General features: G+C 41.7%; 1 protein-coding gene across 3 annotated transcripts in view; it reads right to left on the bottom strand.

The window, feature by feature from the left end:
* The window catches only part of dhrs11a (dehydrogenase/reductase 11a), a 148783-nt gene that overhangs the window by 22747 nt on the left and 106738 nt on the right, over window positions 1-19298 (bottom strand). Inside the window, exon 7 of one of the 3 annotated variants that reach the window (XM_085964510.1) lies at window positions 12286-19276. The exons of the other annotated variants lie outside the window; for them this stretch is intronic. Within the exon in view, the coding sequence (XP_085820636.1) occupies window positions 19235-19276 (42 nt within the window). The 3' untranslated portion in view covers window positions 12286-19234. Of the gene's footprint in view, window positions 1-12285; window positions 19277-19298 lie in introns of those variants that run through there. 3 annotated transcript variants of the gene reach the window in all.

The raw sequence follows: 19298 nt of genomic DNA, 5'->3' as shown, positions 1-19298 counted from the left end.
CTATATCGTCCTGTAGCCTGAGGCTTCTCTCCTCGCTATTTACCACTCCACCAATTTTCATGTCATCTACGAACTTACTGATCATAACTCCTACATTCATATCTAAATCATTAATGTACACTACAAACAGCAAAGGACCCAGCACCGATCCCTGCGGTAACACAGGCTTCCAGTCACAAAACAACCATCACGCTCTGCCTCCTGCCACGAAGTCAATTTTGGATCCAATTTACCAAGTTGCCCTGGATCCCATGGGCTCTTACCTTCTTGACCAGTCTCCCATGCTGGACTTTGTCAAAAGCCTTACAGAAGTCCATGTAGACCACATCAACTGCACCACCCTCATCCACACACCTAGTCACCCCCTCGAAAAAGTCAATCAAATTGGTCAGACATGATCTCCCCCTGACAAAGCCATGCTGGCTATCCTTGATTAATCCTTGCCTCTCCAAGTGGAGACTAATTCTGTCCCTCAGAATTTTTTCCAATAATTTCCCTACCACTGAGGTTAGGTTCACTGGCCTGTAATTCCCTGGTTTATCCCTACTACCCTTCTTGAACTCTGGCACCCTCCCCTGTGGCCAGAGAGGTTCTGAAAATTTGTGTCAGAGCCCCTGCAATCTCCTCCCTTGCCTCACACAGCAGCCTGGGATACATCTCGTCTGGGTCTGGGGATTTATCCACTTTTAAGCCCGCTAAAACCGCTAGTACCTCCTCCCTCGATACTAATTTGTTCAAATATATCACAATTCCCCTGCCTGATTTCTATGCCTACATCGTCCTTCTCCATAGTGAACACAGATGCAAAATATTCATTTAAAACCTCACCCACATTTTCTGGCTCTATACACAGATTGCCACTTTGGTCCCGAATGGGCCCTACTCTTTCCCTGGTTATCCGCTTGCCCTTAATATCCTTACAAAAGACCGTGGGATTTTTCTTTATTTTTCCCGCCAGTGTTTTTTCATGCCCCCTCTTTGCTCTCCTAATTTCTTTTTTTAAGTACCCCCCTGCCCTTTCTATACTCCTCTAGGGCTTCCATTGTTTTTAGTACTTTGTATCTGCCAAAAGACTCTTTTTTTCCTAATCCATTCTCGTATATCCCTTGACATCCAGGGTTCCCTGGGCTTGTTGGTCCCACCCTTGACCTTTACGGGAACATGTTGCCATAGTACTCTCTCTATTTCCTTTCTGAAAGACTCCCAACTGCTCTGATGTGGATTTTCCTACAAGTAGCTGATCCCAGTCCACTTTGGCCAGATCCTGCCTTATCATATTAAAATCGGCCGTCTCCCAATTTAGAACCTTTATTTCTGGTCCATCTTTGTCCTTTTCCATTGTAAAGAAAAAGCCATATTTCAGAAAGATACACCATCCTATGAACAGATTTCTGATATTAAAACATGACATACTGAGTTTAAAAATCTAAAAGCCTCAACGACACAGGCTGCAAACAGAACACAGGCTTTTGAGATAAGATCAGTTGTTAACACAAGCTGTAAACACCATACAAGCTTTTGAAATGGGAATGGGTTATTGACAATAAAACAATGGCCCTATTGAAGCAAACCATTGGAGTTTCCAGAAAGTCTGCAGTTTGGAACCAACACAATACCATTGCCCAGTTTAAAGTGTTATAAACTAACACTCCAGGAAACAGAAACTTAGAACATTAAACAACCATATGCCTTCATAATATCACATCAAATGAAACAAGCAAACATAAGTCAGTAACATAACCAACTAAGATGGCTAGGAAAACAAACACCCTGGTTGAAGTGTTTTCAATATACATATTGTAAAAAGTACCTACAGAAGACTTTGAAAATATGACTTCAAAGATGACACCAAGCAATCACATTGTGTTTGTGTTGAACTTGGAACACATAGGAGTCACGACGTCTGCTTCCAAACAGCTAGGGGATTTTAGAATTGAATGGAAGACCTTTGATAAAAATGGCATCAAATAGATACATAAGTTATAACCGGTTTTTATGATACGTTCTGAACACCTAAACAACAGGCAGGATTCTGAGAGTTGGCAGCTGAAATGACGGTAAGAATAGAAAAGAATTCAACAAAGAATCACTAGAGATAATTAGCTTACATCAGCAGAAAACTTCAAAGAATAAACCACTAAAAACAAGTATAAAAATAGAGCTTTTCAGATGGAAAGTCAGAAGTCACTGGAAAGGGCAAGCGATTCTCAACTTCAGAGGCAGGCTTTGTAAGTTTTAAATTCTTTGAGGCTCGGGGATCAAGAGGTACTCTTATTTGATTTTGGTGGATATTCTGGATTAGAAATAATAAGAAATGTAAAAATGTACAAAGTTAAGATTCGAGAATATGGATCTCTGAAAATAAGAAATGTAAGCTATTTGTATTTTGAACTGTTAAAGTCACGATTGACTCATCAGCTGTTAACTGTATGTCGGTTCTTTAATAAATCTATATATTTTTAGAATTGTCTCATAGTATTTCTGTATCAAACTCGCGAACTCAATTTCTGTACACTCTTGTGAGGAGTTGCCGAATTCTGGGGAGGTTTTCTGGACCCTCATAATATCCAGAAGGTTACAGTCTAGTTAAACTTATTAAAAGTGCTATCTGGAAGATGGTAACATCTTCAAGTCGTTCCTTTCCTTTAGAGAGAGATAGCCTGGACCTTTAGACCCAATTAAGCTTCTTATAGAATTCGGCTATCTCTAACTAGTTGAAGGTGAACATCTGGGGAATATGCCTGATCTGGGGTAGCCCAAAAAGGGCTAGGACTAGTAATTATCCCTTCACCATGACTACCTTAAATCTCACCGAATTATGGTCACTGTCACCAAAATGCTCTCCTACTGACACTTCTACCACTTGCCCAGCTACATTCCCTAGAATTAGGTCCAGTACCGCCCCCTCTCTTGTAGGACTTTCTACATGCTGGCTCAAAAAGCTCTCCTGGATGCACTTTAAGAATTCCGCACCCTCTAAGCCTTTCACACTGACTATCCCAGTTAATATTGGGGAAGTTGAAATCCCCTACTATTATTACCCTATTATTTCTACACTTCTCAGATTTGCCTACATATCTGTTCCTCTATCTCCCCCTGACTGTTTGGGGGCCCATAGTACACTCCCAGCAAAGTGCTTGCCCCCTTTTTGTTTTTAAGTTCTACCCATATGGCCTCATTAGAGGAACCTGCTAAGATATCATCCCTCCTTACAACAGTAATTGACTCCTTGATTAATATTGCGACAACCCCTCCTCTTTTACACCCCCTCTGTCTCGCCTGAAGATTCTATACCCCGGAATATTGAGCTGCCAGTCCTGCCCCCTCCCTCAACCATGTCTCTGTGATAGCAACAATATCATGTGTTCATCGACACCTTCAATTCATCTGCCTTACTCGCAAGATTCCTTGCATTAAAATAAATGCCATCCAGCCTCGCCATACTCCCTTGTGGGGTTACATATTTGCTCTGCCTTCCAGGCTGACTTGTTTTTTCCTCTATATTTGGCTGTGCATCACCCCCTACTATAGCTCCACTCCGTATCCCATCCCCCTGCCAAGTTAGTTTAAACCCCCCCCCCCCCCAACAGTACTAGCAAACCTCCCGCAAGGATGTTGGTCCCATTCCGGTTCAGGTGCAACCCATCCGACTCGTACAGGTCCCACCTTCCCCAAAGGCAGACCCAGTGATCCAGGAAACTAAAGCCCTCCCTCCTGCACCAACTCTTTAGCCACGCATTCATCTGCTCTATCCTCCTATTCCTATACTCACTAGCACGTGGCACCGGGAGTAATCCAGAGATTACAACTTTTGAGGTCCTGCTTTTTAATCTGCTACCTAGCACCCTAAAATTTTTTTTTTTTTTAATTATTCATTGATGGGATGTGGGCATCGCTGGCTGGCAAGGCCTGCATTTAGTGCCCATCCCTAATTGCCCTAGAGAAGATGGTGGTGAGCCGCCTTCTTGAACCGCTGCAGTCCATATGGTGTAGGTACACCCACAATGCTGTTAGGAAGGGAGTTCCAGGATTTTGGCCCAGCGACAGTGAAGGAACGGCGATACAGGTCCAAGTCAGGATGGTGTGTGGCTTGGAGGGGAACTTGTAGGTGGTGATGTTCCCATGCGTCTGCTGCCCTTGTCCTTCTAAGTGGTAGAGGTCGCGGGGTTGGAAGGTGCTGTTGAAGGAGCTTTGGCGAGTTGCTGCAGTGCATCTTGTAGATGGTACACACTGCAGCCACAGTGCGCCGGTGGTGGAGGGAGTGAATGTTGAAGGTGGTGGATGGAGTGCCAATCAAGCGGGCTGCTTTATCCTGAATGGTGTCGAGCTTCTTGAGTGTTGTTGGAGCTGCACTCATCCAGGCAAGTGGAGAGTATTCCATCACACTCCTGACTTGTGCCTTGCAGATGGTGGAAAGGCTTTGGGGAGTCAGGAGGTGAGACACTCGCCACAGAATTCCCAGCCTCTGGCCTGCTCTTGTAGCCACAGTATTTATATGGCTGGTCCAGTTCAGTTTCTGATCAATGGTAACCCCCAGGATGTTGATAGTGGGGGATTCAGCAATGGTAATGCCATTGAATATCAAGGGGAGATGGTTAGAGTCTCGCTTGTTGGAGATGGTCATTGCCTGGCACTTGTGTGGTGCGAATGTTACTTGCCACTTGTCAGCCCAAGTCTGAATGTTGTCCAGGTCTTGCTGCATATGGACACGGACTGCGTCAGTATCTGACGAGTCTCGAATGGTGCTGAACAGTGTGCAATCATCAGCGAACATCCCCACTTCTGACCTTATGATGGAGGGAAGGTCATTGATGAAACAGCTGAAGATGGTTGGGCCTAGGACACTGACCTGAGGAACTCCTGCAGTGATGTCATGTGATTGGGATGAATGACCTCCAACAACCACAGCCAACTTCCTTTGTGCTAGGTATGATTCCAACCAATGGAGAGTTTTCCCCTTGATTCCCATTGACTTCAGTTTTGCTAGGGCTCCTTGATGCCACACTCGATCAAATGCTGCCTTGATGTCAAGGGCAGTCACTCTCACCTCACCTCTTGAGTTCAGCTCTTTTGTCCATGTTTGGACCAAGGCTGTAATGAGGTCAGGAGTTGAGTGGCCCTGGTGGAACCCAAACTGGGCGTCAGTTAGCAGGTTATTGCCGAGTAAGTGCCACTTGATAACACTGTCGACGACACCTTCCATCACTTTGCTGGTGATTGAGAGTAGACTGATGGGACGGTAATTAGCCGGGTCGGATTTGTCCTGCTTTTTGTAGACAGGACATACTTGGGCAATTTTCCACATTGCCAGGTAGATGCCAGTGTTGTAGCTGTGCTGGAACAGCTTGGCTAGGGGCGCAGCTAGTTCTGGAGCACAAGTCTTCAGTACTATTGCCGGAATGTTGTCAGGGCCCATAGCCTTTGCAGTGTCCAGTGTCTTCAGCCGTTTCTTGACATCACGTGGAGTGAATTGAATGGGCTGAAGACTGGCATCTGTGATGCTGGGGACCTCAGGAGGAGGCCGAGATGGATCATCCACTCGGCACTTCTGGCTGAAGATAGTTGCAAATGCTTCAGCCTTGTCTTTTGCACTCACGTGCTGGGCTCCACCATCATTGAGGATGGGGATATTTTTGGAGCCTCCTCCTCCTCCTGTTAACTGTTTAATTGTCCACCACCACTCACGACTGGATGTGGCAGGACTGCAGAGCTTTGATTTGATCCGATGGTTGTGAGATCCCTTAACTCTGTCTATCGCATGTTGCTTCCGTTGTTTGGCATGCAAGTAGTCCTGTGTTGTAGCCTCACCAGGTTGACACCTCATTTTTCGGTATGACTGGTGCAGTTCCCGGCATGCTCTCCTGCACACTTCGTTAAACCAGGGTTGATCTCCCGGCTTGATGGTAATGGTAGAGTGAGGGATATGCCGGGCCATGAGGTTACAGATTGTGGTTGAATACAATTCTGCTGCTGCTGATGGCCCACAGCGCCTCATGGATGCCCAGTTTTGAGTTGCCAGATCTGTTTGAAATCTGTCCCATTTAGCACAGTGGTAGTGCCACACAACACGGTGGAGGGTATCCTCAACATGAAGACGGGACTTTGTCTCCACAAGGACTGTGCAGTGGTCACTTCCACCAATGCTGTCATGGACAGATGCATCTGCAACAGGTAGATTGGTGAGGACGAGCTCAAGTAGGTTTTTCCCTCTTGTTGGATCCCTCACCACCTGTCGCAGACCCAGTCTGGCAGCTATGTCCTTTAGGACTCGGCCAGCTCGGTCAGTTGTGGTGCTACCGAGCCACTCTTGGTGATGGATATTGAAGTCCCCCACCCAGAGGACATTTTGTACCCTTGCTACTTTCAGTGCTTCTTCCAATTGGTGTTCAACATGAAGGAGTACTGATTCATCAGCTGAGGGAGGACGGTAGGTGGTAATTAGCAGGAGGTTTCCTTGCCCATGTTTGACTTGATGCCATGAGACCTCAACATTGAAGTCAACATTGTTGCAGGACCTCATCCCTCTTTCTACCCATGTCGTTGGTACCAACCCTGATCCACCCTACTTCTGCTTACATGCCTGCTCACATCCTTTACTCTTCCAACTCTGGCCTAATGTGCATATTCTCCTTCCCCTACTCTACCATCAGTGGCACTGCTTTCAGTTATCTTGCCCCACAAACTCTCCCTAATCTGCACGGTTTGCTACATTTATCCAGCTTTCAAAAGCCTCCATAAAATCTACCATTTTGACCGTCTTGCCTAATTTCCCTCCTATTCCTTCTAGGGTCCAAGTCTCAACTGTGAAGCAACCAGAGACTTACTGCTATGTTAAAAGCTTTACATGAAGGTTAGAAGTTATTGTAGTTACAGCATCATTCTATAATGAAAAGGATTTGTGGGGTGTGGGTGTCCACTGACTCGCCCTCTCTCAGGTCTTAACCTCTCCTATGGTTACATGCTTAAGTAACGGTGAAGGTTACCATAAATCTGCCATTCATATACTACATGAGTGAGCAATCTATAGTGTGAATCCCAGGTGAGGTAATATACCTCTGGATTAAAAATGACTCCTTAGTCTATTTTAGCAACAGTAAACACACCTCACATTGGCTGAGGCACAGAGACAAAGGTGCTGGAGTCGCAGCCCATTTTCTGGCAATCTCAGATAGAGGAGGAAAAATAAAACAAAATATAAAAGATGCAAAATTAACACACTACTCATGACGATTTACAAGTTCATACCGTTGGGTTGCAATCTGAAAGTCATTGCTCCAATAACCCTTCTTTAATGTTGCATCTCCCAGATCATTTAATATCTCTTCCCAATCCATTGATGTCACTTACAAAGTCAGATGACCGCTTACCATGGTACCAATGTGAGGTTTCATCATCCTCAATTCCTGCCGTGTTCCTTCTGTAACGGTGGTTGCTGCAACTTTTACTACTGCACAAAAAAATGCTCATCAGCATTGAACAGAACTAAATATCCACTCATACTGACAACCAGAATGTAATATGGTTAGGTATAGGCATTCAGGTACAAGAGGACCGCTGTCTGTGAGACAATGTACTGTGTGACTCTTCAGTCAAGACACTGTACAAACCATACAGCGTTGTTAAAGATTAGTGCAGCAATCAAAAGGCAGATTCAATGGCACAGCTGATATATAAAGATATAAATAAATCCAGTTACTGAGAAAATATTAGATAATTCACAATGCAAAACTCATTGAGAAATTAGATGAACTCAACAAATCTTCAAAAAACTAAATGGCAAAATTACTGAAGAGAGAAATATTAAATCATTGCATGAATGGAGACAAAATCATTCTGTCCAGAAATACAAAATCACCGGATGAATGACAGCAAAATCATTGAAATAAATACTGGATGAATGAAGGCAAAATCATTGCAAACAAAATCACTGGATGAATGAAGTCAACGTCACTAGACAAAGGATAGCTGTAAAACAACTGGACAAGTGGAGGCAAATCACTGGCAGACAAGAACTATAGTGTCATTCTGAATTGGGGAGGATCATTACCGGACACAAGATGTGAAATCATTAAGCAGAGAATAACAGATACGCCAGATTCATTACAAGACTGTCATCTCATCAAGATACACAGATGATGTCAGCAAACATGAGAGTCAGCAATTTTTAACTGTTACCTTAATTCTGAAATGACACTTCCATACATCTATTATGTTTTATACCTACCATACTGTTTGTTTGTGAGGGGGGAATTAATTCAGTTTTCAGCAAGTATTTGTGTCCCACGATGGCTAACCTCATGACCAATACCCACTGCCAGCTCTTTCCATTTAGTTGCTGTGTGAGGACATCAACACTGAAGGATTAAAATTGAGTAGAACATAAGAAATAGGAGCAGGAGTAGGCCAATCGGCCCCTCGAGCCTGCTCCGCCATTCAATAAGATCATGGCTGATCTGATCCTAACCGCCAATCCACTATCACAGAACCATCTCCTGAATCTAACAGAATTAGACACACGAAATAGGAGCAGGATCAGGCTACACGGCCCCTGGGCCCGCTCCGCTACCCACAGGGCCATGACCGATCCGAACCTAGACTCATGTCCAAATTCCTGCCTGCTCCCCGTAACCCTTAATTCCTTTTACTTCTAGGAAACTGTCTATTTGTTTTAAATTTATGTAATGATGTAGCTTCTACAGCTTTTTGGGGCAGTATATTCCATGGACCTACCACCCTCTGAGTGAAGTAATTCCTCCTCATCTCAGTTTTGAAAGAGCAGCCCCTTATTCTAAGACTATGCCCCCTAGTTCTAGTTCTAGTCAACAACTATTGACCAGGAAATAGCACGGTATTTTATACTAAATAAAAGCCCTACTGATTACATTCCTATTTTTCATTCCAGTACCAGAAAGGATACCAAAATGAGCATCAGTCAGGGTCTGTTGCATCATAGTATCTTCAGACCCGTAACCTTTTAATTCTAGCTGCAGAGAACACGGAAGGAAAGAAAGAACGAACTTGCATTTATATTATTTATCATTCACGGGATGTGGGCGTCGCTGGCAAGACCAGCATTTATTGCCCATTCCTAGTTGCCCTCGAGAAGGTGGTGTTGAGCCGCCTTCTTGAACCACTGCAGTCCGTGTGGTGAAGGTACTCCCACAGTGCTGTTAGGTAGGGAGTTCCAAGATTTTGACCCAGCGACAATGAAGGAACATAAATATATTTCCATGTCAGGATGGTGTGCGACTTGGGAGGGGAACTGGAGGTGGTGGTGTTCCCATGTGCCTGCTGCCCTTGTCCTTCTAGATGGTTTGAGAGGTGCTGCTGAAGCCATGGCGAGTTGCTGCAGTACATCTTGTAGATAGTACACATTGCAGCCACAGTACGCCAGTGGTGGAGGGAGTGAATGTTTAAGGTGGTGGATGGGGTGCCAATCAAATGGGCCGCTTTGTCCTGGATGGTTTTGAGCTTCAAGTGTTGTTGGAGCTGCACTCATCCAGGTAAGTGGAGAGTATTCCATCACACTCCTGACTTGTGCCTTGTAGATGGTGGAAAGGCTTTGGGGAGTCACTCACCGCAGAATACCCAGCCTCTGACCTGTTCTTGTAGCCACAGTATTTATGTGGCTGGTCCAGTTAAGATTCCGCTCAATGGTGACCCCCCAGGATGTTGATGGTGGGGGATGTGACGATGGTAATGCCAGGTGGTTAGACTCTCTCTTGTTGGAGATCATCATTGCCTGACACTTGTGTGGCACGAATGTTAGTTGCCACTTATCAGCCCAAGCCTGGATGTTGTCTAGGTCTTGCTGCACGCAGGCACAGACAGCTTCATTGTCTGAGGAGTTGCAAATGGAACTGAACACTGCGCAATCATCAGCAAACATCCCCACTTCTGACCTTATGATGGAGGGAAGGTCACTGATGAAGCTGCTGAAGATGGTTGGGCCTAGGACACTGCCCTGAGGAACTCCTGCAGTGATGTCCTGGGGCTGAGATGATATATATACCAATCACTTTTCACATCCTCAGGGCGTCCCAAAGCACTTCACAGCCAATGACGTACTATTTTTGAAGGGTAGACGCAGGGAAACATGGCAGCCAATTTACATACAAGGTACTATAAACAGCAATGAGACAAATAACCAGATAGTATGGTTTTTTTTACGTGGCGTTGGTTGAGGGATTAATGTTGGCCAAGACACTAGAACTCCTCTGCTCTTCTTCAAATAGTGCAATGGAATCCTATCAGTAACAACACTTCAACAAACTGCAGCATCTAATAAACATCAAGAGGTGTAAAAATGGTGGGATTCCACTTATAAAAAATCAACAATTTTCATGGGGACAGTAAGTGTTAACAAACAGCCCAACAGACTTATTCCAGGCCCACACATCACAGACTTGCTGGGGGAGGAGTATCAATTATGTTTGCAAAACTGTAATCACACAGCCACCACCTTTTGATAGAACGTAATCGTCTGTAATAATAAGGGAACTTTTTTTTTACAATTTGGAATGGTTTTCCGACATCATTCCTGTAGGCAGACAGCACTACAAAGAGTCTGTCCTGAACATTTCCATTCTTGCCTAGATCACTCTGAAAGAAATAATAAGTTGATAGGGGCTCATAATCTGAAAGACAGAGTGATCATTTTGTTAAGAAAAAATCTACAGGAAATAATTTTTTTTTAAACCAGCTCTTGTTTTCCCCCTTTACAGCATATTTATGGCAGAAAAGATCCTCCCTTTTTAGGGATTAATAGTTGCAAAGTTGGTTTGTTTACAATACATTAGAATTGTAAATCTAATACAAGTAGTCTCTTAATTATGTCACCATAACTTCAGACGCAATTTAAGAATCATTACAATCTGTCACTATCTACAAATACCACACTTCAATGCAATGGCCCAAAAATTGTGGTCGACAGCGTAGCTACGGAGTGCACTGCAACCCTCCAAAAAGAATTTGCGCTTACCTTGTGCGAGGCCCTACATGTAGACTTGCTGTTCAGCGCTGCAGTTGTGTGCAGTGTATGACATCAGGGAGGCCAGGAGCGCAGCGGACAGCCTGTGCGTAAGGAAGTCACAGCCACAAAATCGGTCAAAACTAAGCCACGCCCACAGAAACCTCTCAGTCTCTTGCATTAAAATTACCTTTTAATAACTTTTAATTGGACTTACATAATTTCAACAAAATGCTGATATATGAAGTAACAAAGTACCAACATGTTTATTTTTGAAATGCAGTATCTGTATCAGGTCAGTCAAAAAACCTCCCGCTAGGTTTTCTGAAACAAAGCATGCTTCCGCGAGTGGGTGCAGAAGAGGGGAACTCATGTTTATTATGTACTGTAACATTTACCAATTAAACCAAAAAATAGTTGTGTTTTCACACCTACTCTGTATGAGTCACGTACAGCTATGTATAATGTACTTGTCACAATGTCTGCTTTCTCACACATAGATATTTATATATAGTGGATATTTGGTATATGTGCAATAAATAAATGTAATTAAACATTTCATATGTACGTTAAAGCGCCCGGTCTGCCACGGCTCCATATTGTTTACAAACAGTACATGAGACGCTGGAATATAAGACAAGACTTTTTGGTGCATAATACTAATAAAAGCAGTATGTGTTCAGTACAAGTAGTTTGTTTCTGTGGGTGGTTTTCTGGCAACAGTATCATTTCAATTTTATTTAAAAACTTACTGAACAATTTGCAGATTTTGCACGTTCTAGGGTAAAAATTTGTATTGCTTACTATATCCGCTGCTTGCTCTCAATACAAATGGGTTCATTTCACAGTGAAACAGGCTCCTGCGCCTGCTTTCACTAACCGTAAAATTTTCAGACGCAATTGCTGGGTAATTAGCCCAACTCTGCGCCAGCAATGATTTCTCCGTCGGTGTGGATCATCAGTCAAGGCATACCTTGACAGATTGCTAGTTCAGGATTTAGTGCGTGCGCAGTCAATTTCAACGGCGGTATGACGGCGTACTCAGTCATACCCACTGCAAAATATGCCCCATTATCTCACCGACTGCTGGCCAAATCGAAGTCATCTCAGAGTAGGGGTGCATTGTACCTCCAATATTGGCACTGGAGGAACAAGTCCATGTGTGCCGGTGCTTGCATTGCCATCATTACAGCGCCCCTTCAAATACTGTCACATAAAAGGTGGACCAGGAATGCTGTGTTAGTTTCCTTTCAGATGTGCAAAAGATCCACATGGAGCTTGTTCTCATAAATAAAAGAAAACACGGAAGCAGTATCACCATGGTAGATACCCTTTCATTATAAAGTTCACGAGCATCAGGCTGGATTTAGAAAATCTTAAATAAGAGCAGAAAAATTAATGAGGGACAATTGACACATATTTTAGCTATAGCCAAAGGAAACAGCGCCAACAATCTCAGTCAATTTAGTTTTTATGACAAGAGTTACACAATAAAAGTTAAAATTATGCAAAAGATAAACATTGTTGAGATTGCATCAGTTGTTTTCACAGAAACCCCATGGCTTCTGAGAAATGAGTTGGACAGTACCTGATTAAGAGGTTTCTCATAAATGTTTTAAAATAAGTCACAAACTGTGTTTCTGCAGATTTACATATTGTTTTAGAAAAACAGGATGGTTTCAGCATCAAAGGCTAGGAATTACATTCATGCTTGTGATTGCTCCCATGGAGCGTTCTCAAATTTGCACATACAAGGCACTGAGTGGAGACAGAAGGTATTTCCCAACAGGGCTCAAGAAAAAGCGGAGTCACTGACACATTCCTGAATAGTTCTCAGCAGCTGGTTATGAAATGACATTGGTTTAGGATGTGCTTCAGCTGCCTTTCTGCCTCATTGACTGGCACATTTGGAGCATATAACGAAACAATGATAGTGGAGAAGTTATAACATTTGTGACTATATTCACCTCACCTTAGGCTATTCAAATGTAACAAAACTGCGACCTTCAAATCTTCTTTTTGGCCAAGTGATTTTGTAAGTTCTTCGATCCTTAGTTTAGCAAGTAGAACTTGACATACAATAGTGGCAGGCTCATAAGGCACACACCATCCTTTCTTGTACCTGTAGCTGGGTGTAATGATTACAATAAAATATTTGAAAACTTCAAAAAGCCCAACCAAGATAACATTAGGCCCAATTTTCTATACCCGGGGCCTCACATAATCCAATGGGAAAACTTGCATTTTCAAAATTGCCCAGTATTCTTTTGGTTGCAATGACAGCTCCAGATCTTTGAAGGTGGCAGGTCTGTATTAAATCAATGCGGATTTTTCTATCAATAAAACTAGGATTCAACAATATTATATGTTTCAAAAAATAGTTTCTTTAATATAAAGGGAGACTTCTATTCCATAAGTTGTACTTAAAACAGACATGTAACAAAAAAGAGCCACCACAAATTAACAAAAAACACTTCAAATTCAAAGTACTCTGAATGTTCATGGATTTTTGGGTCTGTACAATTTTTGCAGAATGTAGCTCACCGGTGATTAGATTTAAAAAGACACCTCTCCTTCCTAGGTCACAAGAAAGGATTTGGACACTGTATTGCAATGGAGGGAGTTGGACAAATCGGACAAATCTCAGTCAATACCATGATTATGGACGTGCCTTAGTTAAGGTGTCATTCTCAATGTATGCCCTGCCGAAAAAAAGAGTTGGCATCCCTAGAACTAACAGGGCAAGGGCTATAAAACATGATTTCTCCAATGTAAACTTTTTTTGAAGGAGGGGAGAAAGAAGGAAAGAGATGAGAAAAATTCACTTTGCATGAATGCGGAGGAAAGTCCTTTTCAAGGTGTGGAAATTTCTCCCCAAGTGCTCCAACTTAATAACACACAAAGGAATGTTTTAAATATTTATATCAGGTACTTTAATGTGCATGATGCAAAAGTAACATCTTACGAGCTTTAGAAAGAAGCAACTTGAACTGTTTCATGTGAAGATCTGGTTTTACTAGCATTTGAAAAAAGCATACTCAATCATTTCACTGCAAAGACAGCACCATCTTCCAATGGCGTTGTTACTGTCCCCATTCACTGATCACTGAGGGTACATCATCGTGTGGGTTCAAAATATTCAGCAAGATCCAGTTTCATAGTGAAGGAGGTTATTTATTATATCACGACTCAAGTAATACTTAACATATTTTCTGTTAATTTAGCAGCATTAGTTAACTTTCACAGAAACAGTACAATAGTAGTGTTGATTAAAGAATAGTTGGAAAACTCAGCCTACCTGAAACTAGCTCCAAATTTGAAACAGTATTGTCCAACAGTCCAAGCGAATAAATGTGTACAGCTCAACAACTTAACAAATGAAAAGTCTGTTGCTTGAACTGTTTATTAGTAGCAACACATTCATTCATTATCAGGATATATCTAGGTGGATATAGGGCTTGTTGCCACTGTTGTCTTCTGTCCGTACACAGGCTTGAGTGCTCATTTCACATCATCTACTCCAGGGTCAGTCCTTCTGAACTACAAAAAGCCAATGAAAATGGGCTTTGTAACAGAAGTACAGAGTGAATTTGATTTGGTCATAAAGGCTAATTTTACAAAGGGGCGATATAGTATTAAAATAATAAATGCAGGTTTCATTTAATAATCTGATGACAAAAAGTGATCTGATCAGAGACAATGCAGACAGATTCCAATAGAAATGAGCTGAGTTTAGCCAGATTCATTGGGCACCACTACTCAATATGGATGGCAGACCCTTGTGGAGAAACATCATAATCTTGTGGAATAAAACAAAGTGCAGGGAATACACAGGAGGTTGAACTGTCTTTACAAATGTGGACAGACCTGCTGGAGATTTCCAGTATTCACAGTTTTTTGTGCATCTATTTTTGAGGAAGGTGTCTTTGGACCTTGACAATCTTCCACAACCATTTGTTAAAATGTCATAAAATATTATGGTTACAATTATGCATTTTAACAATTGTAAATCACAATGTCTAAAAAATTACCAAAAATGTATACATGTAACAAAACAAAAAATGATATCCGGTTTTAAAAGATATACTTTGCAAAAGGGTCTTCAAAGGAGATACAAAAAAATGTCCTGCTATACGGTTTATGAGGTCACTTCTGGCTGCGGGCACTGATTAACAGATGTGCTTTGTGGCACAGTATTTTATTTGAAAATTATAAAAAGGTGCAGAAAATAGAAAATGTACTAAATTAAGTACTTTTAATCAGTGAACACAGGGAAATTTTTCAAACTTAAAAACAGCGTACATGTTGCCTATGTCGGAATGGCACTGGATAAAGGTTTGGCCTGTAGAGCATCCCTAAAGTAGCAGTGACTTCAAACTTTGTATATTACTAACCTTTTTAGCTATTTGCTCATAATATAGGGATCGTCCTTGTAACACCAAACTGTCTACTCCAATCTTTGTATGTAAAAAAATTGCTGGATAGGTGATGAGATGTCAACTGACTTTGTAAATTCAGCAGCCATGATAAACAAAATTAATTAGGTCACTTGCACGTGATGACATGATTTGGGCTACCAAACTTGATCTGGAGGAAGCCCAACTACCTGTTAATAACTTCCAGTCCTAACGTCTGGCATTAGTCCCAATCTCCATATTAATGAACTTCAAGTGTCCCATCATCAAAAATCAATAGTTACACAGGTAATGGTAGGAGAGAACATATGAACCACTGAGTACTGCTTTGGATAACAGTGCCACTTTACACCCTGGAGCCCATCAAGCTTTTTTCCACCTTATGCAATGGGTTCCAGCAATTAGCAAATCACAATATCTTACACAGATTAACACAATATCAAGTTGTATGACTATATCATCTGAGAAGATATTAACACTGTTGCCAAGAAGGTGGCATTGATTCAGTTGATGGTAACAAAAAGACTTCACAGTAATATTGTTTATAACTCGATCTCAAAGTGCAGATTTAGTGTTAGATTGTAAAGACCACAGAAACAAAAGGATCAAAGTAAATTCTGCAGATCTGTGCTGAATTTTACAAAGATTACTTCCCAAGGAGACAGCACGGCAGAAATTATTCTTCATATTAACCACTTAATTATTCTTTTTTATTTTATTATTCAGAGAACACATACAGATTTTTTGTATCACAGGGCACTTAAATAATACAGGGGTTGCTAGTATAGTTGAGCACATGGGGGTGGGGGGGTGAACACATTTTTTTGGGCTCTTGATAATCTGGAAACATGCCCAGCATTTGGGTAGTTGAGAAGGACATAGATGGCCCTGCTTACATGGGGAGGAGTCTAGCAGGTTTGGGTCATTGTCCTTTATGTGGCTTTAGGAGCACAATCTTCATATTGTTATTCAATTTTTACTTATTCAACATATATCTGAATTATTCAGGAATACCACACTGAATGGGTGTGCAAATATAAGAGTGGCTACCAACAATTATATAGAATTCAGCTGGTTTCCTAGAGTATTGTATCAATGTGTGAAAGATATAAATACCAATTGGGGTGCCAAAACTTGCAGCAGTGCCCCCGAGTTTGGGATGGGTGGGTCAGGCAGCAAAGGAAAATTCTGCCCAGGCTCTTGGTGTTGATCATTATCCAATCGCCCCTGCTGGAAAATACGTGTGTGTGAAAGCCAGTTGAGGATAGGATTGGATGGTGATTGAATAGCCTACCATCACTCGCATGTGAAGAACGCTCACTTGGATAGGTACCAGAGGGCTCCCAGCAACAGCCTTCACATGAATGTTGGTAGGCTATTCAATCACCATCCAATCCGATCTTCACCTGGCTTTCACACACATGTATTTTCCAGCAGGGGCAATTGGATAATGGTCAGTACCAGGAGCCTGGGCAGAATTTTCCTTTCCTATTTGACCATCTCTTCCTAGCAACAGTCAGCACCTTTAAGAGATGAGTAAAAAAAACAGAAATACCCAGCAGGGTTGCAGAAAAAACACAAGAATGTCCGAAGTTTGAACTGGACAATCTGTAGCATACTTCAGTCAAGCGGTCAAAGGTTTATCACACACATCCTCTTACTTTAAATCTTGATCAATTTAAAAAGTAAAAAAAAAAATTGCCAATGGTGCAGGAAAAGGCAAAACTCTAAACCTTGTACATGAATTATATGTGGAGCTAAGCACCTCAAAGCACAGAAGGTTCACTTAAAGTTTCAGGGCTAGCTTCTACAAGTAGTCTGATAGTGACTTTGAGGCCAATTTGGCACTAATCAGAACCAAGAAATGGACTAGGTGTCACCTTTACAGGTTCATCTGGGCTATTTTAGAGCAGCTCAATCCCCGTCTTGATAAATGATGTGGTTTTCACTTGTTAAAGTGGCAATGCCGCACAGTGAAATCCTGCTAACATCATATTGCCAGAACAGGATGAAATGGTGATTTTGAAAAACACAAACTTGTCATTGTTGTCCTACTGGGATTAATGGGACTTGGCACGGACTTACTTAAATTGCAAGTGAAAACCAATGTGATTTTCTCACATGTGGGTCATGAAAATGTGATCAGTACCAGTTGCTCAATCAAGTTTTTTCCAAGATAAAAAAAAATCTCCCTTTTCTCTTTTTAAACTTTTATTGATTAGGGATAAATGAACCGTAAACTAAACCAACATCTGCATCACCAGAGGGCACATTTCTGGAAGTCAAGCAATTTCTGAAAATCAGCTCACTGATGTCCCACACGAGATTGCATACTACCATTCAGGTTTTACTGCTACACTGCCGTATGATGGCCTCTTTGAAATAAAGAGGATGTCACCTAGAAAATACATCCCCACAGACAAGGCCACAAAATACTACTGTAGTACCTAAACATTGCAGATGTGTGCTGAACTAACCATCATACATTGATCTGGGCTAGTTTAGCACTCATCTGTAGTGGTATACTCCGAGGTGACATCATCTTCAAAGGGGCCAACTTACTGCAGTTTGACAGCAAAGCTTGAACATCACTGTGTAGTGAATAACAAGATAGGGATTCCAGGGGGAAGCAAAACATTGTTCGGTTACTTGGAGTGGAGTTATTACTATAAATTACAGAATGCATATTCCCCAGTAGCCAATATCTTTATGGTGTTAGTTGTGCACACCCTACTCTAACAACATTGTGGAAGTTAAAAAGATAACCTAGTGTCAGGAATTCTTAGCAGTCAAACCCAAGAATTACAAATAGGTGACAAACAACAGTACTCAAGTTCAGTTGGTCTGGATTCCAATAGCATTAAACCCCTAGAGAAGCCTTTTAGTTTTGGACAAGAGTGAAGAGGGCCATGGAAGGCAGTGGGAGAATTTCCTTCTGTAAACCTCCAGATGCAATTATTATTCATCGGCCTCATTCTGTACAATTCAGTTAGAAAAAGAAATTAGTGAAATAGTAAAAATTAAAATTTAAAAAGTCAAGAGAATCTAAAAAGAGAGGAGCTTTCATTTGTTTTGGATCATATTGAGTGTCCCATTATTATTCTGTGATCTAGGTCTTTCCTTTTTAAAAAAAATTATATAAAAACTAGATAAACCTACTGTTTCCTGGTCCATAATATTATTCTAATCCATAATGAAGCAGCAATGAAAACTTATTAAAAGTAATTAATGTAATCACTATATAGCAATGAGACTGGTTACTTATTACAATCAGTTATCAATTATACCCCTTAAAATAATCCCTTCAAAAACAGTTAACATTTTCACCCGACTGTACTAAATGGATTTTCAGTGCAAACCAGAGTGGAGATCAACAGATATGCACACCTACAAGAAGTCACATAACTGTTCGCTTGGTTTAACATAAAACAAATGCCCAACAAGATGGAAAGCCAGGAGGTCAAGAACCATTTTCTCCACACATATATATGCAGCACAATCATCCTTCATATATTTTTTTTGCACCTTTACTGCTACAGTTGGCACTAAAATGATCTGCAGCAGTCAGAAGCAAGAGACATAAAATAAAGTTAAACAGTTTGCCTTAAAATAAAATAATTAGAACATGTTCTGCTCCAACAGCAGATTTGCTCAGTACTGGCAAACAACATTTCCTTGGAGAGAATGGGAAGGTGAACTCTACCAGTTAGGCAGGGCCAAATGAAATGGGACGTCAATCCCAAATACAATCCTTAGCATCACATTTTTTTTTAAACTGTCCAGCAGAGGTCTCCATGCCGTAACCCATGTTGCTGGTTGACTGCTGTGGTGGCTGCTCCTTCCTTGGTTGCTATGACAGCTGCTCTGTAGGTCTCATCTGAATGTCTCCAATCTGAAGTCAAACCAGAATCAGT

The sequence above is a fragment of the Somniosus microcephalus genome, chromosome 22 (assembly GCF_052327205.1).
Source record: "Somniosus microcephalus isolate GS21.2 chromosome 22, FLI_Smic_1.0, whole genome shotgun sequence".
Taxonomy (NCBI): Eukaryota; Metazoa; Chordata; class Chondrichthyes; order Squaliformes; family Somniosidae; genus Somniosus; species Somniosus microcephalus.
Note: the sequence above shows the minus strand (reverse complement) of the source record. Positions and strands in the feature narration are given on the sequence as shown.